Below are 18,074 nucleotides of genomic sequence, written 5' to 3' on the forward strand. Positions count from 1 at the left end.
TGAATATCAGTAAAAAAATACAACAACTTTTACAAACATTTTCATTATAAAATGGTTTATGTAAACATTAGAGAGCGTGAAGTGCACCAACATCTGTTGGAGAGAGAGATGAGCTTTCAGGCTTACACAGAGCTGAGATGTGAAGAAGAGCTCCAGGTGTTTCAAAAGCTTCTGTCTCACCAACCAAAGCTGCTCCAACCATAGATATTCTCTCACCCACCTTGTCTCTTTAACACTCTGTAGTCAACACAGCTACAACACCATATGTAAACATATGTCATGCTATAGATCACATGCAAATACTTGACTGCGGCTGTTGCTTTCTGTATTGGCTGTTCATTATTTGATATTTGTCATGTATGACTGGTTAAGTCAGAGGGTGGTAGTACTTATGCCCCCTGAACAGATAACTCCCAAAATGGCAAAGAATTTTCAAAATAGCACATAAAGACTTCCAGGTGAATAATCATAACAATATGTAGTTACACAATTGTTTTTAATGCTTTTAATAGTTACAGATACTTGTGTACTAAAATAGCTTCTATGAATGTTCGTAAAAAATGAATAAAAGAGGTTCTGAATAGCATCAATGCAAATTTTCATTTTTTCTTTAAAGGTTCACCAATAATTTTTGAATAGCATTCATCCATCTATATTTAAAAGTTTGAGATACTGCTGCATTTCTGTTTGACATTAAAAGTGTGTCTACCCGTGGAGTCTTGTAGTTATATTGGCCCCAGGATATTAGACATACAAAATGAGTGAGTTTGTATCTTTTATTAGACCAACTTCTGATGATGAAATGATGAAAAAGCTTTCAAGCTCACACAGAGCTCTTCTTCGCTTTCAGACCTGGGGTGCCTGCCCTTTTTAGCCTCTCAGCAGGAGCCTCCCAGCTCGACCTCCTCCAGTTCTGGGACTTGCTGCACTGAGCCTCTCTCTCTCCCTCTCTCTCTGTGCTGGGGGTGGGGGGAAGTGGGGTGGGGGAGGGCCAATGGGAGCTGCAAGCCCCCAGATCTGTGGAGATGTGCATGAATACAGCTGTGGCAGCCTTCCAGGGGCTAACTCTGGTGAGCCAGATCTGGCCATGGACGGATATTTGCATGCTGCTGGAATAGAAGAATGTAGGGAATTATATATCCTGGAAAATAACGACCCTGAAAAGGATTTAGATGTGATGGTTAACCAACTGAATCTGAGATCCCTGTGTGATGTAGTGGTTAAGAAGAGTAACATGCTCTTTAGATGTATAAACAGAGGAGTATTGCATATAAACAGGGAAGTGTTCCAGGTTGAACCTTTCTCATGTGGCACCTTCAGGACCTGATGAGTGCTGGACAAGATAATTTGCTAGACCATGGGAGGTCAGTATTTTCTAGTACATTACCAACACTTCCACTGCTTAATGGACTCTTAGAAGACATTCAGGGGTAAATTACAGCTACATAACAGCACAGAACACTGAAAGAGGTATCTGTAAACAAACTTTATGGGACCACAGAAAACCTGGCCACATCCATGATATGTGATTGTCCAGCTAACTAAAATCATGCTGGATTACGGAGTTAGCTGGATGAGAGAGTTCCAGATTAGAGAGGTTCAGCCTGTGTGTACCTTGAAATATAACACTGCTAGTGAGACAATTAGTAGGATATTGGGTTCAATTCTAATGTTCATATTTTAAAATGAATGTTAAATCATAAATAGTTCTGAAAAGAGCTACAAGAATTATTCTAAATTGGGAAAATCTGCCTTACAATGAGACACTAAAGAAACGCATCATCATCATCATCAATAATAACCATGGGCTCATTCTGATGCCTCTCTCACTGTTTCCTTCCATCTTTCCCTATCCAGTGAGGAGTGGCTTAGTTTCTGTAGACTAGCTCCACACCAATTTACTACATCATCTATCCATCGTCTCTGTGGGGTCTGCCTCTCCTACTCTAACTATCCATTATGCCAAATACTAGGGTCTTTGTTGTTCGTTTGTTGTTCATTCTGCAAATATGTCCAAATGGTTGTAGCTTCTGTTTTATAACCTTCTGCAGCAGGTTCTTTCAGCTGTATCTTCCTATATAATTTCTCATTGGTGGCCTTCTGCACCCATCCTATTCTCAGAATCTTTCTATAACTCCTTTCGAACGCCAATATTCTTCTTTTCGAATCTTTTGTTATCACCCATGTCTCACATCTGTACAACATGCTGCTAAATACACACGTTTTCAAGATGCCCCAGCTTCATTCTTAAGCTAATTGCTTTGCTTTTCCAGATCTTAACCATTGCCTTCAAACTCACTCTTGCTTTGCTATTCTAGTCGCTATTTCCTTCTTACAGTCTAGATCATACATTATGTTGCTCCCCAGATATGTGAACTTCTCTACATTTTCTAGTTCAATACCATTGACACTGATCTTCCTTCTTATTTTCTTATCTCCAAATACCATTATTTTTGTTTTATCGATGTTCATAATCAGTCCCTACGGCTTTCCTTCTTCATTTAACACCCACACCGTTTTCGCTAGCTTCTCCTCGTCTTCCTCAATGATAACTATATCATCCGCAAAACTCAAGTTGCTAATTCTTTTCCTGTGCACAGATACCCCTTCTACCTCTTCCTTGATCTTGTTCATTGCTCTCTGCAGATGTGCAATGAAGATACTTGGCGATATTGGAGCTCCTTGTCTTGTACCTCTACTTGTTTTAAACCAACTTCCCAACTACCTGCATGTCCTCACCGCTGCCGCCGCATTATCATTGATATCTTTCAATGACCATATCAGTCTGCTATCCACTCCGTATGACTCCAAGACCGCCCAATTCACTTTCTGATCTATACTGTCAAATGCCTTTTGAAAAGTCGACGAAGCAAGTGTATGCGTTTTTGTTCTTTCGTTGAGCTTTCTCCACTATCAGTCTTAGTGTCAGTATCTGCTGTATGGTACTTCTGTCGTTTCTGAACCCCACTTGCTCATCTGTTATATGTTCTTTTATCTGCGGTCGTAATCTCTCAGTCAGTATCATCATCAGCACCTTACCTAGATGACTCGTTAGGGCAATCGTTCTGTAGTTCTTGCACTCCAGTGTACTTCCTTTCTTGGGTATTGTCGCTAGCACAGATCTTGTCCATTCCTTAGGCGCCTTCCCTTCTTTCCATGCTGTATTACATAGTCGGGGTATTTCCTGAATCATGCTTTCTCTGCCGTATTTGATCATCTCTCCCATGATCTTATCATTTCCAGGGCTCTTGTTGTTCTTTAGTTGTTTCACTGCTTTTTCTACTTCCTCCTTCAAAATATCGGTCTCGCTCTCAATGCTCGGGGGAGATATCTCTTTCAGTTCTTCAGTCAGTCTCTCTGAGACACTTGGGTCCAGCTCCAAGAGAAGTTGAGGCAATCTGGTCACATTCTGTAAGTACTTGTAAATGGAGTTCTGATAATAGGCAAAGTATATGAAAACTGAATCTACCAAAATTAATTTTAAAAATAAGATTCAATTTTAACAGTGGTGATTATGAACCACCAGAACAAGTTACTAAGGAGTAGCATGGATTCTGTTACTTGAAGTCTATCAATCAAAACTGGACATCCTTCTAAAAGATAAGCCATAGCTCAACCCAGAAGTTGTTTGACACAGGGACCATGGGGTCAAATTCTGTAATCTGTGTTATGCAGGAGTTTAGATCAGATTATTTCTTCTTATGTTCAGATCTGTGGATCTCTGAATTGGGCATGCTATATCTTTCCACTTCACTATCAGAAAGGTCCTTCCTAAGAAAAGCAATCACTTTGAGACTGTTACAAATACTAAATTTGAAAAAAAGGTAATTGCAGCACAATAGAGAGCTACTATCCTGTCTTTAATAGAAATGGGATTAGAATCTTCAGATTATAGGTGTCTTCAGGAACAGAAGAGTAACAGGGAGACTGTGAGCTCAACTCTTGTGCTATAGGTGTAGGTTAGAAGCTCTGAGCTTTCTGTGAAATTTCTGATATTTTTGTGAAACGTCCTTTGTCTATATACACTTTGTCCTGTGACAGAAACATGACTGACTACTTTTTTGGCTGAGCTGTTCAACCATTTTATTTATTCTTTGAGATTTGATTGGGTTCAATAAGTGTTTAAAATTAGTTTATTAGAATGACTTTTTTCATTTCAGTTGATCAGATCCCAGAATCAGTGGAATAGCTCTGCTGCCACAAAATGGAGCACTAAACCCAAGCAACATTTTCAGTTGTTGTTACTTTTGCACTGGATTATATAATAAAGTAACACCTTCCCACAAGCATCTGTTATAGACCTGGTCTGGCATCAAAAATTGAAAATGCACTAAAACTACATGTCTGATATTGAAATAATATCTTCTCAGTAGTCTTTATATGTTTAAGGAGGGGGGGAGGCTTTAGAGGCAGAAACTTGATCAGAGGCACTTAAATCTGGTGTAATGCCAGGAGGGTGGCATAGATTCCAAGCCATAAAGGGCAACTGTGATCATGTAATCTGACCTATAGTGTAACACAGGGCCTACATATGGCAGTTCCCAACCTTTTTGAGATGGCGACCCATTTTGACAATTCAGTAAGACGTTGGGGCCCAAGAAAATTCAAAACCGGGGTGTGTGGGAGAGGTTCACACCTGGGAAATTTTATTTTATATATCTTGATTCCCCCTGGCTCACACCTCCAGGCTTAAACCCCTCTGAGCCCAAAAATGTTTCCCCACCTACCTGACATGAGCTCTGCTGCTGCCCCCCCTGCTGCTCCTTCACCAGGCTGCTGCTCCCCCCAGCCCTCCTCTTCCCTTCCCCCACCTGCAGTGCAGGCAGTTCCGTGCCCTGCCCTGCTGAAAGGGGACTCAGTTTAATTGGTTTAATGACCAGATCCCTCCTGCTGGCTTTTAAACCAATAAAATTGAATTCCATTTTAGTGCAGCAGGGCAGGGACTGGGAACCAGAGGAGTGAGTGGCGGAAGCTGCAAATGGCTCCTTAAGGAGCCACATGTGGCTCAGAGCCACCCAGCTGGTAACCCTTAGAAAATCTAATGGCGACCCATGTTTGGTCCTGACACATAGGCTGGGAATCCCTGGTTTAGAGTTTCCACAAAATAATTCTTAGGTAGGGGCTCTTATAAAAATATCTAATCTTGATGTTAAAATAGTGTTGGTGAATCCACCATGATGACCTTAGGTAAGTGGTTCCAAGGGTTCATTACTGTTACTGTTAAAAATTTACACCTTATCTTCAGGATTCATCTTCCAATCATTAGATCATGATACGCTTTTCACTGCTCAACTAAGAAGCCCATAATTAAATGTTTTCCTCATGTAAGTACTAAGAGTGTAATAAAGTCACACCATAACTGTCTCTATATTAAACTACATAGATTGACCTACTTTATTCTATTATTTATGGATATTTTTATATTAGTTTTCTAATCCTTTTCCTGGCTCTTCTCTGAATCCTCTCCAAAAAGACATGCAAGCACAATAGTTTCGTGTCAGTAGGATAATATGTAGCCAAGTAAACATGGAAATTTAACTGGCTTTCTTTCTCATAAGGGTACAGAAAGGATGCTTAGTTTCTGGAGAGATGTTCCTCAGGAACAGCAGGCATATAGGAAGCCTGGAAGAAGAGCGAACATGCCCACCTTTTTACTCTGGGCCATCTTTAAAGTTCCATTTTTTGTGGTACTTTAATCTTTCCATTGCAGTTACGTGCTTCTCACCAATATGGGCAAGGACCTTGTCTGATTCTTTTCTTTGTGTACCTATGGAGACAACAGAATGTAACCTAAAAACAATGCAATCAACATGACCTAATTTGATACCTCTGACATATGTATAGCCTGCTAAGGTGATTTCTGAACTTGCATCTCATGCATAAGAGTATAGGACACTGTATCCTCTTTCACAAGCTACAGATCTTGACAATGCATTATTTTTTAACAATCAAAAACATGTTTCTTTGGTAGAATGTTACTGCTGTCACATGTTTGCTACTTGATATGCATAATTCAGTTTCTACTTCTTCCTCTCTCATTTACATATAATAGCTGAAGGTATCCAAATTTAGTTTTCAGTTTTTACCTTCTGAGTTGGCTATAGATGAATGTAATCTGACAATTTTCCTATGCATGAGCTCTGTGAAATCTCATATATTGGTAAGAATCAGAAGATAGCAACTGCATCTTATTCTGGGAACCAGAAGTACAGACTTCAGAATATTCAGCTTTTTCTTTATTTTAACATCTTCAAAAGATATTCTACAATCTTTGCTGACAGGGGTGCTTGTTGTTTTATTAAAAGACACAAAAGTAAAGGAGAAAATAAATCCATCTCAAGACTTACACCAGCTTCTGCCAATATAGATTCTGGCAGGGGGCCTTGGTGTAAAAGTGTACTAATGAAGGTCACAGTACTGATAAATGCTGCAATATTTCCTTAAGTAGAATAATGGGGAAATGGAGCACAGATAGAGAAAGTGGGCAGAACTAGCTAACGAGGTGGACAGGTTAGGAAGAAGATGTGCTAATCTCTCAGCAGTTTTTGTCAGAAAAGCCTTATGATGGGGTATCTACCTCACACAAAACCAGTGTGGGTTCATATGGACCAGAAGGACCCAGTTATACTCCAAGGGGCACAAGTGGTTAAAAGGGCCTAATGGCAAACGAAGCCAAGCAGAGATAAGAGATGGGTAGTATTATATGTCAGGAAGTGAGCATAAAGAGAATGTTTGCAATCAGTCTCTAGATGGATCAGAAGTTGGCTAGGGATAAAGCAGTGGTACAGAGGGAGAGTAAGCCTCTCTCTGGGGAGTCCAACAAGATGGTGAGAAAGGTGAAGTAGCCATGGGTAGCAGAGGCATAGTGGAAAAAGGCTATAAACAGGTGGAGTGGGAAGGACCCCAGGGAAACATGACCAAGGTCATACCTGAGTTTCCCTGAGCTGTAGCTCAGAATAATATGTTGTGCTTACCCTGCGAGTCCCTGGGCAGGTGGGCCCAAGACCTGAAAACTTAGAATAGAAGACTATCAGAGTCAGAGTCTACCCAGCTTGCCTGGTGAGTTTGATTAATCTGGAAGGTGGTCTTTATGCAGTCCTCTGGCTAGAGGGCTCAGTCACGAAGAGCGAGGCATTGAGCCCTGGGGAGAGGGAGACCACAGCTTGGGCAACCAACAGATGAGGCCACCATATGGAGTGAGAGCTAATTCCCAGACCTAGCCACCAGGAGGAGCACGTGTGGTGAATACGTCATTTACAGGCCTTGAATGCAGCCACTAGCATATCTGAAAACTGCTACCACTTAATGGGATTGCAAAATCTGTGATAATGCCTGTTGTCTTGGTGTGAATCCCTGCTTCCGAATCATCGGTCAGACTTGTATAAGTTGTATCTTATTCATATAAACATTAATTTCAGAGTGAAAAGTGGTGTAGATAAACAGAATATCCAGTAATATTTTTATTTGTGAGGGGCTGAATTGAGTCATCTGCTTCATTAGGTTGTCTCCCAGAAGACTAGTTTCACATATTGAAAGTAAATGGTGGTGATAGCTGGTTAAGGATAACATTAGCTTAATTTCTCATCTAATGGGAATGCATTAGCTAGTGCCATTTATTTATGTTAAAGTGTAAGATTCAAATTAAAGCAAAGCAATTCACTTGTAGGAATTCCCACTCAGTCCACACCTGTTCTCATTCTCTGTTGCTCTCTTCTAAAATCACTTTCATCGTATTTTAGAAGAGAGACATAAGAGGGAACATAATATAAATTAATAGTCTAGAGAAAGTGATTTGGATGATCCTTCTTTTCTCCATCTCTGTAGCATAAGGAAGAGCCATACAGTGAAACTGAATAAATTCAGCACCAATAAAACTCTTCACACAGTATGTAATTACACTATAAAACTCTGCCATGGGTCATCACTGAGGGCAAGAATTTAAACAATATCATTATCTTTCTTGCCTAGCATTTTAACCATATCACCCTCTTTGGAATCTGTCACTGGCTTTCCCATATTCATTGCGTTAAATATAAAGCTTTTGTTTGTCTTTAAGGTCCTAAAAACTCCCAATCTGAATCTTGGATCTTGTCTCCATATGTTTCTTTCACAATTCCATCACTGATACTGCACGTGTTTCTTTTCACCTGTCACCATTGTCTTTTGTATCCTATTTTGTATCCAGTGAAACCTAGCGTGCAAATCTGCCATCTTATTTCTATTCAGATCACTCCAATAAACACACTGCTTCTGTGTGGAAAAGATGAGTTCACAAGAATAATTTAAAAACATTAGTTTGTAATTCCATCTTTGTTTTTGTATGTCAACCATATGTCAACTCCAAGGCGCATAGGCTTTGTGTCTTGTACATATTTTTATCTTTGTATCTTCAGTATTGAGCACGTTGTGGGCACTAAATAATGAGAACAATAACTTTTATGTAAGTATCAAAGTAAATCTGTAGCTGTTTTGACTGCTGTTGACACTGGCTAAATCTCTTCGTAATTACAGTACTGTGTCTTCTGTTATGATGTAGGTCTTAGGCATGCTACCTACAGATACCTAAAAAAAACTTGTGTCTGACCTTTGTTGAGTAGCCTGGGAAGTGGGGTATACAATTAGAATGTAGACAGTTGGGCTCAGGCTTGAGCCAGAGTCAGCTGATGCAGGCTAGCCCTAAGTGTCTTACTGCATTTGATACCCAACATAAACCCTAGAGAAGTCTGTGGGAGACTTTTCATTGATTTCAGTGGGTTTTGGATCATATTGTAAGGATATGGTCCTGACAAAACATGTTACTAGGAGTAGTGCTCTCTGCAGAGTAGTCCCACACCTGCTGTGCAGGGCTGTCACAATACTCCTGTGTGGGCTAGCTAAGTCACTCCTTATATAATTATTGCTGGTGGTATTACAGCTGGCAAGATGACTTCCTATTCTTCCTTGTAAGATCCTGTGAGAGGCTGGATATTAATCTAGCATTGTGGGGTCATTGGTCTGAGGAGGCCTCCCTCCCAGTGGATCATACTCTTCTACAGGTGCAGACCATGTGGCCTCAACAACTCCTAGACTCAGCTGCTTGGCTCCAGCACTCATGGTTCTCACCATAAGCTCCGTAGAGCAAATGTGACCAAAACAGTGTCCTATTCAGAGACACTTACTGCCTGGTGCAATCAATCTGCAGTGACTTCATGTTGCCTCTGAGACACTGAGTAAGGCTGATTAGTCATCTGAAATATAGCACTGGTAAATCCTTTCTTCAGCAAAGAGACCAAAGGTTAAGACATTTCATTCTATCTAAATCTACCGATCCCTGGATCCATGCTGCTGTAGGAGACAGCTTAGTTTCCTATCTCTGTCACTTTCCCTTTTTCTTCCTTCAGTGAATCACTTCAGCTGTGCCACTGTTTCAAATCAGTGTAGACACCACCTATACCAATGTGAGGTATTCTCTCACTGGTGTAGATAAACCATCTCCCTGAGAGGTGGTAGCTAGGTCACTATCCCTGTGTCTACATGTGGCCCTTCCTTTCGAAAGGGGCATGTTAATGAGCAGGTTCGAAAGATGCTAATGAGGTGCTACAATGAATATGCAGCTCCTCATTAGCATAATCGCAGTTGTGGCGATTCGAATGTGCGGCTTTTCGAATCGTGCGCTGCCCGTGGAGATGGGACCTTCCGAAAGGACCCCGCCAGTTTTCGAAAGCCCTTCTTCCTATCTGGTAATGGGAAGAAGGGCTTTCAAAAACTTGGGGGGGGTCCTTTCGGAAGGTCCCATCTCCATGGGCGGCGCACGATTCGAAAAGCTGCACTTTCGAATCGCCACAACTGCCATTATGCTAATGAGGCGGTGCATAGTCATTGCAGCGCCCATTAGCATCTTTCGAACCCGCTCATTAACATGCCTCTCATTAACACGTATAGACCCAGCCTATAAGAATTCTTCCATCTACCCAATGTTGCCTACACAGGGATTTAGATCATGTTAACTCTGCCACTCAGGGTATGAATTCTTCACACCCCCAAGCAACAGACGTATGCTGGCTTAATTTTCTAGAGCAAACTAGGCCTAAATCCTTGGTGAGATAGCTCAAGTCTGTGAGGCCAGTACTTAAAATAGACCCCTGACACCTCTTTTCATTGTCTGAATACAACCATGCTATCTACGTTCAGCCCCTGCAGTTAGGTGTTAATCTTCACGATTGGGGTTCCTGTTGTCACTATAAAGTTTTCCACTGATATATATTGCTTCCAGCCAGTCCTTAGTGTCCGGTTCATATGACCCTAGACAGTTACATGACTAGAACATGGAAAGTATCTTGCCTTTTACATTCATTGCATAGCAGTACAAAGAACACAATCAGCTATACTGTAGCTGGTTCGGGCTCCCAGAAGAGCTCCTCCCCTTGTGGGTCAGTGGTCGGCCATCCTGCCCCACTGCCACAAGTACCCAACAACCCCCAAGTCACTAGTTTGGGGGGGTTCCCTCCTTGCCTTAGGTGGGTTAGAGGCAACAGTTCAAAGCTCCCTGCCTTATTTCAGGCAGGTGCTGGGGAAGATTAGCTCTCCTTGGGGCCTAGTCCTAGGTCAGGGCAACAGCAAACCACAGTCTTAGGTGGCCCCTGGCCCTAGCTCAGGGCAGTGTGGCAAACGCACAGTCTTAGGAGGCTCCCAGCCCTGGCTCAGGGCGGAGTGGCAAACATCCAAAAGAGTCCAGGCCCTGGTGCAGGGCAGGGCGACAAACATCCACAAAGGAGCCCAAGCCCTGGAGCAGGGTGGACTAGCAAACAAAGACACGCAGTCTTAGGAGCCCAGGCCCTGGTGCAGGGTGGGGCAACAAACACACACAACAGTTCAGGAGGCCCAGGCCCTTGCTTAGGGCAGGGCTGCAAACAGACACTCCAACCGTGCTGGCAGAGAAGGGGGAGACTGCCACTCATCGAGTGGGTGGCAGGGGGACATGGGCCCACCCACTCCACCATGTCCTGGGCCCAGGGGCCCTGGTTGCAGCAGCACGGCCTGATGCGTGGGTCAGCCGGGAATCCAGGCTGCAACACACTGGCCTGAGATCCTTTAACGGTGCTCACCTCCCTACCCCCTGGGCCACTCCCAGTCTCCTCTTTCCCCCGGGCACATACCCAAAGTCGATCTGACATCTCAGGATTCACGGGGTTTCAGGTCTGGCTGGGGTCCAGGTGGCCCGAGTCCAGGCCTACGCAGCCTATTGATTTGGCTGGCTCAGGCCAGCTTGGGGGGCAGGCTGAGGTGGATATTCTGGTCTGTCCTCAGGGTCCAGCTGGTCGTCTTCAGGCAGGTTCCGCTGGGGTCTGTAGGGTGTCAGGACCGGCAGTGGCCCAGGCCGCCCAGCCCAGGCCTCTGCCTCACTCAGACAGTCCTCAGCCACCCAGGCAGGGAGCCTAGAGCCATCCTCTGGCTCCACTAGAGGCTCAGCCCTGAGTGAGTCCTCAGGCTGGGCTTTTTTAGGCCTGGCCCCACCTCCTGACTTCTAGTCAGGTGACTGGGAGTGGCCAGGCTCAATACAACACTGGAAGGGATCCTCCCCTTCTGGGCAGTGGGGTGGCCACTCCACCCCACTACATACACATTGACATAAAGAATTACCAATATTCACATATTTATCTCTGCAAGCTTTGACAAGCAATTTAAATATGCCGACTTGTGATAGTTTAACAAATACTGCTAGTTAATTGCTATATTTCCAAGCTTCTGTGCTTCTGTGAAAGCTATTTGAAACTTCCATAAAGACATCTTTATTTCTTATGCAGTGTGAAGCATTTCTTATTATCTTACGTAACCCTAGACTCTAGCTTCTGGAGCTAAAACTGTGTTGAGTACATATCAGTTTATTTGAGATTTTAATCTTGATTCAGGTTAGGGCATTTAGGATGCATGCAGACTTAAATCCATAACCTGTATTCGTAGGAACAGGAAGTTTAGACACAGTGTAATTTTTTTTTTTTTTTTGCCTACTTGTAGGCCAAGAAGCTAGACTAATTTTTCTGACTGGAGCCTCCACTCCCATGTCTGAGTCAGTTCTGCTCTGTGGGGTAGGCACAGTGACAGGGACATGCCCAGATCTTGCTAATGCCACCATACCAACCCCACAGGCAGGTAGAAAAGACCTGATCCAAGATTGAGAGCTTCCAATTGTCAGTCTTTCCTGAACAATGTAGATCTGACACTTGGGCTGCGTCTACACGTGCACGCTACTTCGAAGTAGCGGCACCAACTTCGACATAGCGCCCGTCACGTCTACACGCGTCGGGCGCTATTTCGAAGTTAACTTCGACGTTAGGCGGCGAGACGTCGAAGCCGCTAACCTCATGAGGAGATAGGAATAGCGCCCTACTTCGACGTTCAACGTCGAAGTAGGGACAGTGTAGACGATCCGCGTCCCGCAACGTCGAAATTGCTGGGTCCTCCATGGCGGCCATCAGCTGGGGGGTTGAGAGATGCTCTCTCTCCAGCCCCTGCGGGGCTCTATGGTCACAGTGGGCAGCAGCCCTTAGCCCAGGGCTTCTGGCTGCTTCTGCGGCAGCTGGGGATCTATGCTGCAGGCACAGGGTCTGCAACCAGTTGTCAGCTCTGTGTATCTTGTGTTGTTTAGTGCAACTGTGTCTGGGAGGGGCCCTTTAAGGGAGCGGCTTGCTGTTGAGTCCGCCCTGTGACCCTGTCTGCAGCTGTGCCTGGCATCCCTATTTCGATGTGTGCTACTTTGACGTGTAGACGTTCCCTCGCTGCGCCTATTTCGATGTTGGGCTGAGCAACGTCGAAGTTGAACATCGACGTTGCCGGCCCTGGAGGACGTGTAGACGTTATTCATCGAAATAGACTATTTCGATGTCGCAACATCGAAATAAGCTATTTCGATGTTTGCTGCACGTGTAGACGTAGCCTTGTTGCTAGGTCCTATCAGGTCCAGGCTGAGTTTCAGGAATCTGGTTCTGAGTGGTCAGATGAAACAGGAACCCCCTGATTCACCCAGAATTTTGTTTAGAGAGTGTGGGAGAGCTCAAGATGGAGTGAAGCTCCACATCCATTTGAAGGGTACAGCCTTTGCTTGCCCTCTCCTTTACAAGGACACAGATTTTTCACTGGCTCCTAAATGTCAAAATGAGGTGGCACAGGGAATAAAGTAATTTATAATCTTTGTGCTGGCCCCCTCCTTGATCATTCTCACTGCTTTAATTTACTCCTGAGGAATTTATGGATTGGCTCCCTCGATCTTGGATCCACAGAGCTTTTTCAGTATCACACTCCGAAGTTTATTGATATTGTAAAGAGCTTCATCTCTCAAGGGGAGAATCACTCATTGTCCATTACTTGCATCAGTAATTCTCTTTTAACTTGTTGGCTATGCAAAAATTGTGAGATTTTCTGACAAATCTGTCTAGACTAACTTTTTTTTCAGTTTACAAGAAACGAACAGTTGAAGATTAACACAAGTACATTTTTGAGATGCAAAGCACACAACCATCTGCCCTTAAGAGATTCTTTATTGCCTAAAATAGCTTTCAGAGATGTAAGAACGTAAAACAGACTTATGAAGAAAGTTACATTCAGAAAATGGAGTAAAAATTACTGGTAGAACATTATGAAAGGCAAAATTATTCACTTGAAATAATGTACACTTTTTAAGGGAAAAATCAATGAAATGGTATATACCATGTTATTGACCCTGCACTTTTATTATTTGTTTTGTAGGACCTAGATAATCAAAAATAGTTGGTCTGTACCACTGTAGTATAAACACATTCTGCAGTGATGAAATAAAATGAATTGGCATTTAAAATGTGTTCTAGCTATACCTTCATGATGATTTATGCACTTTCATTCATAGAGAAGAAGATAGCTGAGAACAAATCACTTACTACTGCATGTGTTTCAGGATGATAGTACAGATATTTTGATTAGAATAGCTGAAGATTAGTGTGGACTGCTTTGTAGAGAAAGTAAGAGCAGCTGTTAGATCTAAGGTTAATTACAAGATAGTTCTGTTGATGTACTCTGCTGTTTAATCTCAGTGGTAACAGATATGTCAGAATCCTTGACTTTGACTGCAACAGACTGGGCAGACCTGGTGTTGATTGCTACTGCCAACATGAAAGTGGTGCAGCGGTACTGCAGCTCCAGTTCTTAATCAATGAGGTAAGGCTGTAAGTACAGTGTGCAGAATCTTTTTTCTTTGAATACGGTTGAATGGTGCAATCTATATATTTTTTTGCAATGTAACTGTGATGGGGTGTGGTCACAGAAGACCCGCTGGGATGTTCCCTGGTGCGCTGGGTAGCCATTTCCTGCAATCATGAGCACTCAGGGTAATGATCTGCCTAGCAGTTCTCAGGCTAACAAGAGAGCTCCAGTGTGGAGCCATCAGGAGATTCTGGATCTTCTTGCAGTTTAGGGAGAGGAATCAGTGGCGAGCAGACTTCAAGCGTCCAAGAGAAATGCGAGCATATGTGATAAAATCTCACAGGTGATGATTGCCGGAGGTCACTCCTGGTACTCTACGCAATGCCAGGTGAAGGCAAAAGAACTCTGGCAGGCCTCTCACAGAGTCTGGGAAGACAATCAGCAGTCCAGGTCATCTCCAAAGACCAGCTGCATGTGCTTCTTGGGGGAGACCCAACCACATTGTCCACTCTTCATTATGACAGTTGTGGAGGCTCTGATCTGGAGTCCAGGGTGAGCAGAGAGGAGCTGGGGAGCCAGGAGGAAGAGGCCAGTGGAGAGGAGGATGGGGACAACCAGCAGGGGCCTGAGGATGTTCTTTCCGACAGCCCAGAGCTCTTTACCCTAGAGCTGGAACTGGTGCCCTCTATGCAGGTCCCCTCTGCACAGGCCCCGAGCCCTCAGGCCCCAGCTGTTCTGGTGCAGCACAGATGGGTTTGCTCTCCTTTACGTGGTCTTTTTTCCCCAGTGAGGGCTGCTCTGGTGATCGCCAAGAAACCTTTTTCCCCCAACCTGACAGAGGGCTGGAAACCCCCTCCCCCATGACATTTCTTTTGACTTTACAGAGATCTCTCTTCACCCAGCTGTCCATGTGGCTGGAATGGAACCCTTCCCCACCATCTCCCCTCACGATGCAGCTGCTGAACTCTGTGGGCCTTGCTCCTTGTGGAGGATTGCTCCAGAAATGGCTGATAAAACCTTTTTCCCCTGCTCCATGACACCAGATGGCTTCCTCTTCTTTGCGGCTGCCTCTCTCTCTCTCCCCCCTGCCCCCCAGGAAAGTGGACAATAGCTTACCATGCCCGCAGTGAAATGTTATGGGTAAATGATGGCTTGTGCAATGCATGCTTTGAATCCTATCCTTAATAAGCCTTAAGCGGCCTTGCAGAAAGAAACTTTCCCTGGTAGTGGAGACAGAGCCCCATTCATTCCATGGGTAAGTGCTTTGTGCGAATTGTATCTCAGTTTTGACCTTCACTTTCCAGCTGTCATGCCCAGCCTGGGCGACAGGGTGAGGAAGTGCAAAAGGTCCAAGCAGGATCTGATCCTGCAGCACATGGAACGTTCTGAAGCAGAAACCAGAGATGTGAAAAGGGACACAGCACAGTGGCGACAGAGTATGCTTGAGTTCCAGAGACAGCAAGTAGCAAACCAGACGGAGGATGTGGCAAAGCTCATAATGGTAGTGAGCAACCAAACGGAGGTCCTGTGCTCCATGCTGGAGCTGCAGAGGGGCTCCCAGTGCAGCAATACAGGCTATGCTGACTTCTTTCCAGAGTTCCCTGAAGACAGGTTGTCCACCCCCTGTTGTTGTGCTACTCTAGCCCCCGGGGCCACTGCAAAAGACTATTCACCACCCTTGAACACACCTTTTTCCCCTGCTGATTAAACTTCTTCTCATCCCAAAATAAATTAATTCTTTTGAGCTCAGTGTTTTTTTTGGCATACACAAGTGCTAAGATGCACACATCATTGCAGGGCACTGGGCAGGTGTGAAGAAGGCTGATAGCACAGCTGCCCGCCACTACAGCAAGGGCTGCAGAGGACTTGCAGCAGAGGCACCCAGGCAGGGGTAGATAGGGCTGAAAGCACAGGGCCCTTTTTTTTTTTTTGAGAACAGCCCTCCCTCCACATCCCTTCTTCTTCCTGCAACTTAAACCCCTCTCACCAAGTAAAAGCATTCTTTTTGTGTAAAACATGGTCTGATTTATTGATTCACATTTGGTGGGGAGCACAGATCAGTTTGGTGAGTGGGGTTGCTTGGTATTACAACAGAAATACATCACTATCATGTGCATGGCAGATCATTCATGAAGCTATGTTTTCAAGTGTCGCTGATTGCTGGGGCCTCCACATGTTTATTGGGGAATGGCTGTGTAGGTGGCTGTGAGTAAGCTTTGCTTGTGGCCTCAGCCTCAGAATTCTGGGTGTTCAGGAAATTCTCCCACCTGGATTCACAAATGTTATGCAAAATATTGCATACTGTAATCACGGAGGGGACAATAGTTTCATGAAGTCCAAACGGGTCAACTGGCATCTGAGCCTCACTTTTAAAAAGCCATATGTGCATTCCACCATAGTTCTGCACTTGCTGAGTCTTTGTTTTCCTTCCTGCAGTCCAGTACTCCTGCATAGGGTTACTTAAGGCAAGGGAGTAGAGAGTAAGCAGGGTCACTCAATATTACAATAGGCATCTCCATGTCACCAATCTGGATTTTCTGATCTGGGAAAAGAGTCCCATCCATGAGCTTTCTGTACAGTCCAGAATTTCTGAATATGCGCATGTCGTGAACCTTCTCCGACCGTCCCACATAAATGTTGGTGAAAAAACATCTGTGATCTACCAACACCTGCAAAACCATGGAGAAGTACCCCTTTCTTTTTATATACTCAAAGTCCACATGGTCTGGAGCCATGCTGGGGATGTGGAAGCCATCTATTGCCCCACTGCAGTTAAGAAACCCCCAGCCAGCAAAGCCATGCACTATGGCCTGTACATCTCCCAGGTTCACAGTCTTTCTGAGGAGATGCAAACAGATTGCACTGACTGCCTGCATCAGCACCACCCCCACTGTAGAGCTGTCCACCCCGAATTAATTTGCCACTGACCAGTAGCTGTTGGGCATTGCAAATTTCCACAGAACAATTGCCACTTGCTTCTGAACCATTAAAGCTGGCCTCATTCTTGTGTCGCTGCACTTCAGGGCAGGGGCCAGCAAATCACAAAGTTCCATAAAAGTGGACTTTCACATGCAAAAGTTCTGCGCCCACTGCTGGTTGTCCCAGAACTGCAAAATGATGTCATCCCACCAGTCTGCGCTGGTCTCATGAGTCCAAAACCACTACTCCACTGTCAGCAACGCATTTAGGGCAGCCATCATTTGTGAGTTCTTGGACCACAGTTGAACATTTTCCTTTTCAAAACCTTCGTTATCATACTCAACCATCATCTTCGTCATCAACCATGGGCTCAGTGCCTGTTGGTGTCAGATGCCTCTCTCACTATTTCCTTTCATCTTTCCCTGTCCAGTGTGGAGTGGCTTAGTTTCTGTACACTTACTCTGCACCCATCTACTATATCATCTACCCATTCTCTGTGGGGTCTGCCTCTCCCATTTGAACCGTCCATTATGCCAAATACAAGGGTCTTGATTTTTCATTTGTCGTTCATTCTGCAAATATTCCTCAATAGCTGTAACTTCCATTGTATAACCGTCTGCAATAGGTTCTCTTTCAGCTGTCTTCCTATATAATTGCTTGTTGGTGACATTCTCCATCCATCCTGTTCTCGGGATCTTTCTATAACAACTCCTTTTGAACAAAAGATGCTAAGAGAAGAATATTAGTGTTATCACCTATGTCTCACATCTGTACAACATGCTGCTGAATATGTGTTTTCAAGATGCTCAGCTTCGTTCCTAAGCTAATCACTTTGCTTTTCCAGATCTTATCCATTGCCTTCAAACTTGCTCTTGCTTTCATTATTCTAGTCGCTATTTCCTTCTTATTGTCTACAACCATCATCGCCCTTTTTAATTGAAAGAAAAATTGCACAACAGTCTGGGAAGTTGCTGTAACAGTGTGTGCAATGAGTTGAAGCATAT

General features: G+C 44.1%; 1 protein-coding gene across 2 annotated transcripts in view; it reads left to right on the plus strand.

Annotated features, from left to right (window-relative positions):
- Positions 1–18,074, plus strand: part of STXBP5L (syntaxin binding protein 5L) — a 443,298-nt gene that overhangs the window by 148,314 nt on the left and 276,910 nt on the right. For both annotated transcript variants that reach the window (XM_075000721.1, XM_075000731.1), the window contains exon 3: positions 14,085–14,166. In XM_075000721.1, coding sequence (XP_074856822.1) covers positions 14,085–14,166 — 82 coding nt within the window. The remainder of the gene's footprint in view (positions 1–14,084; positions 14,167–18,074) is intronic.

The sequence above is a fragment of the Carettochelys insculpta genome, chromosome 1, assembly GCF_033958435.1.
Source record: "Carettochelys insculpta isolate YL-2023 chromosome 1, ASM3395843v1, whole genome shotgun sequence".
Taxonomy (NCBI): Eukaryota; Metazoa; Chordata; order Testudines; family Carettochelyidae; genus Carettochelys; species Carettochelys insculpta.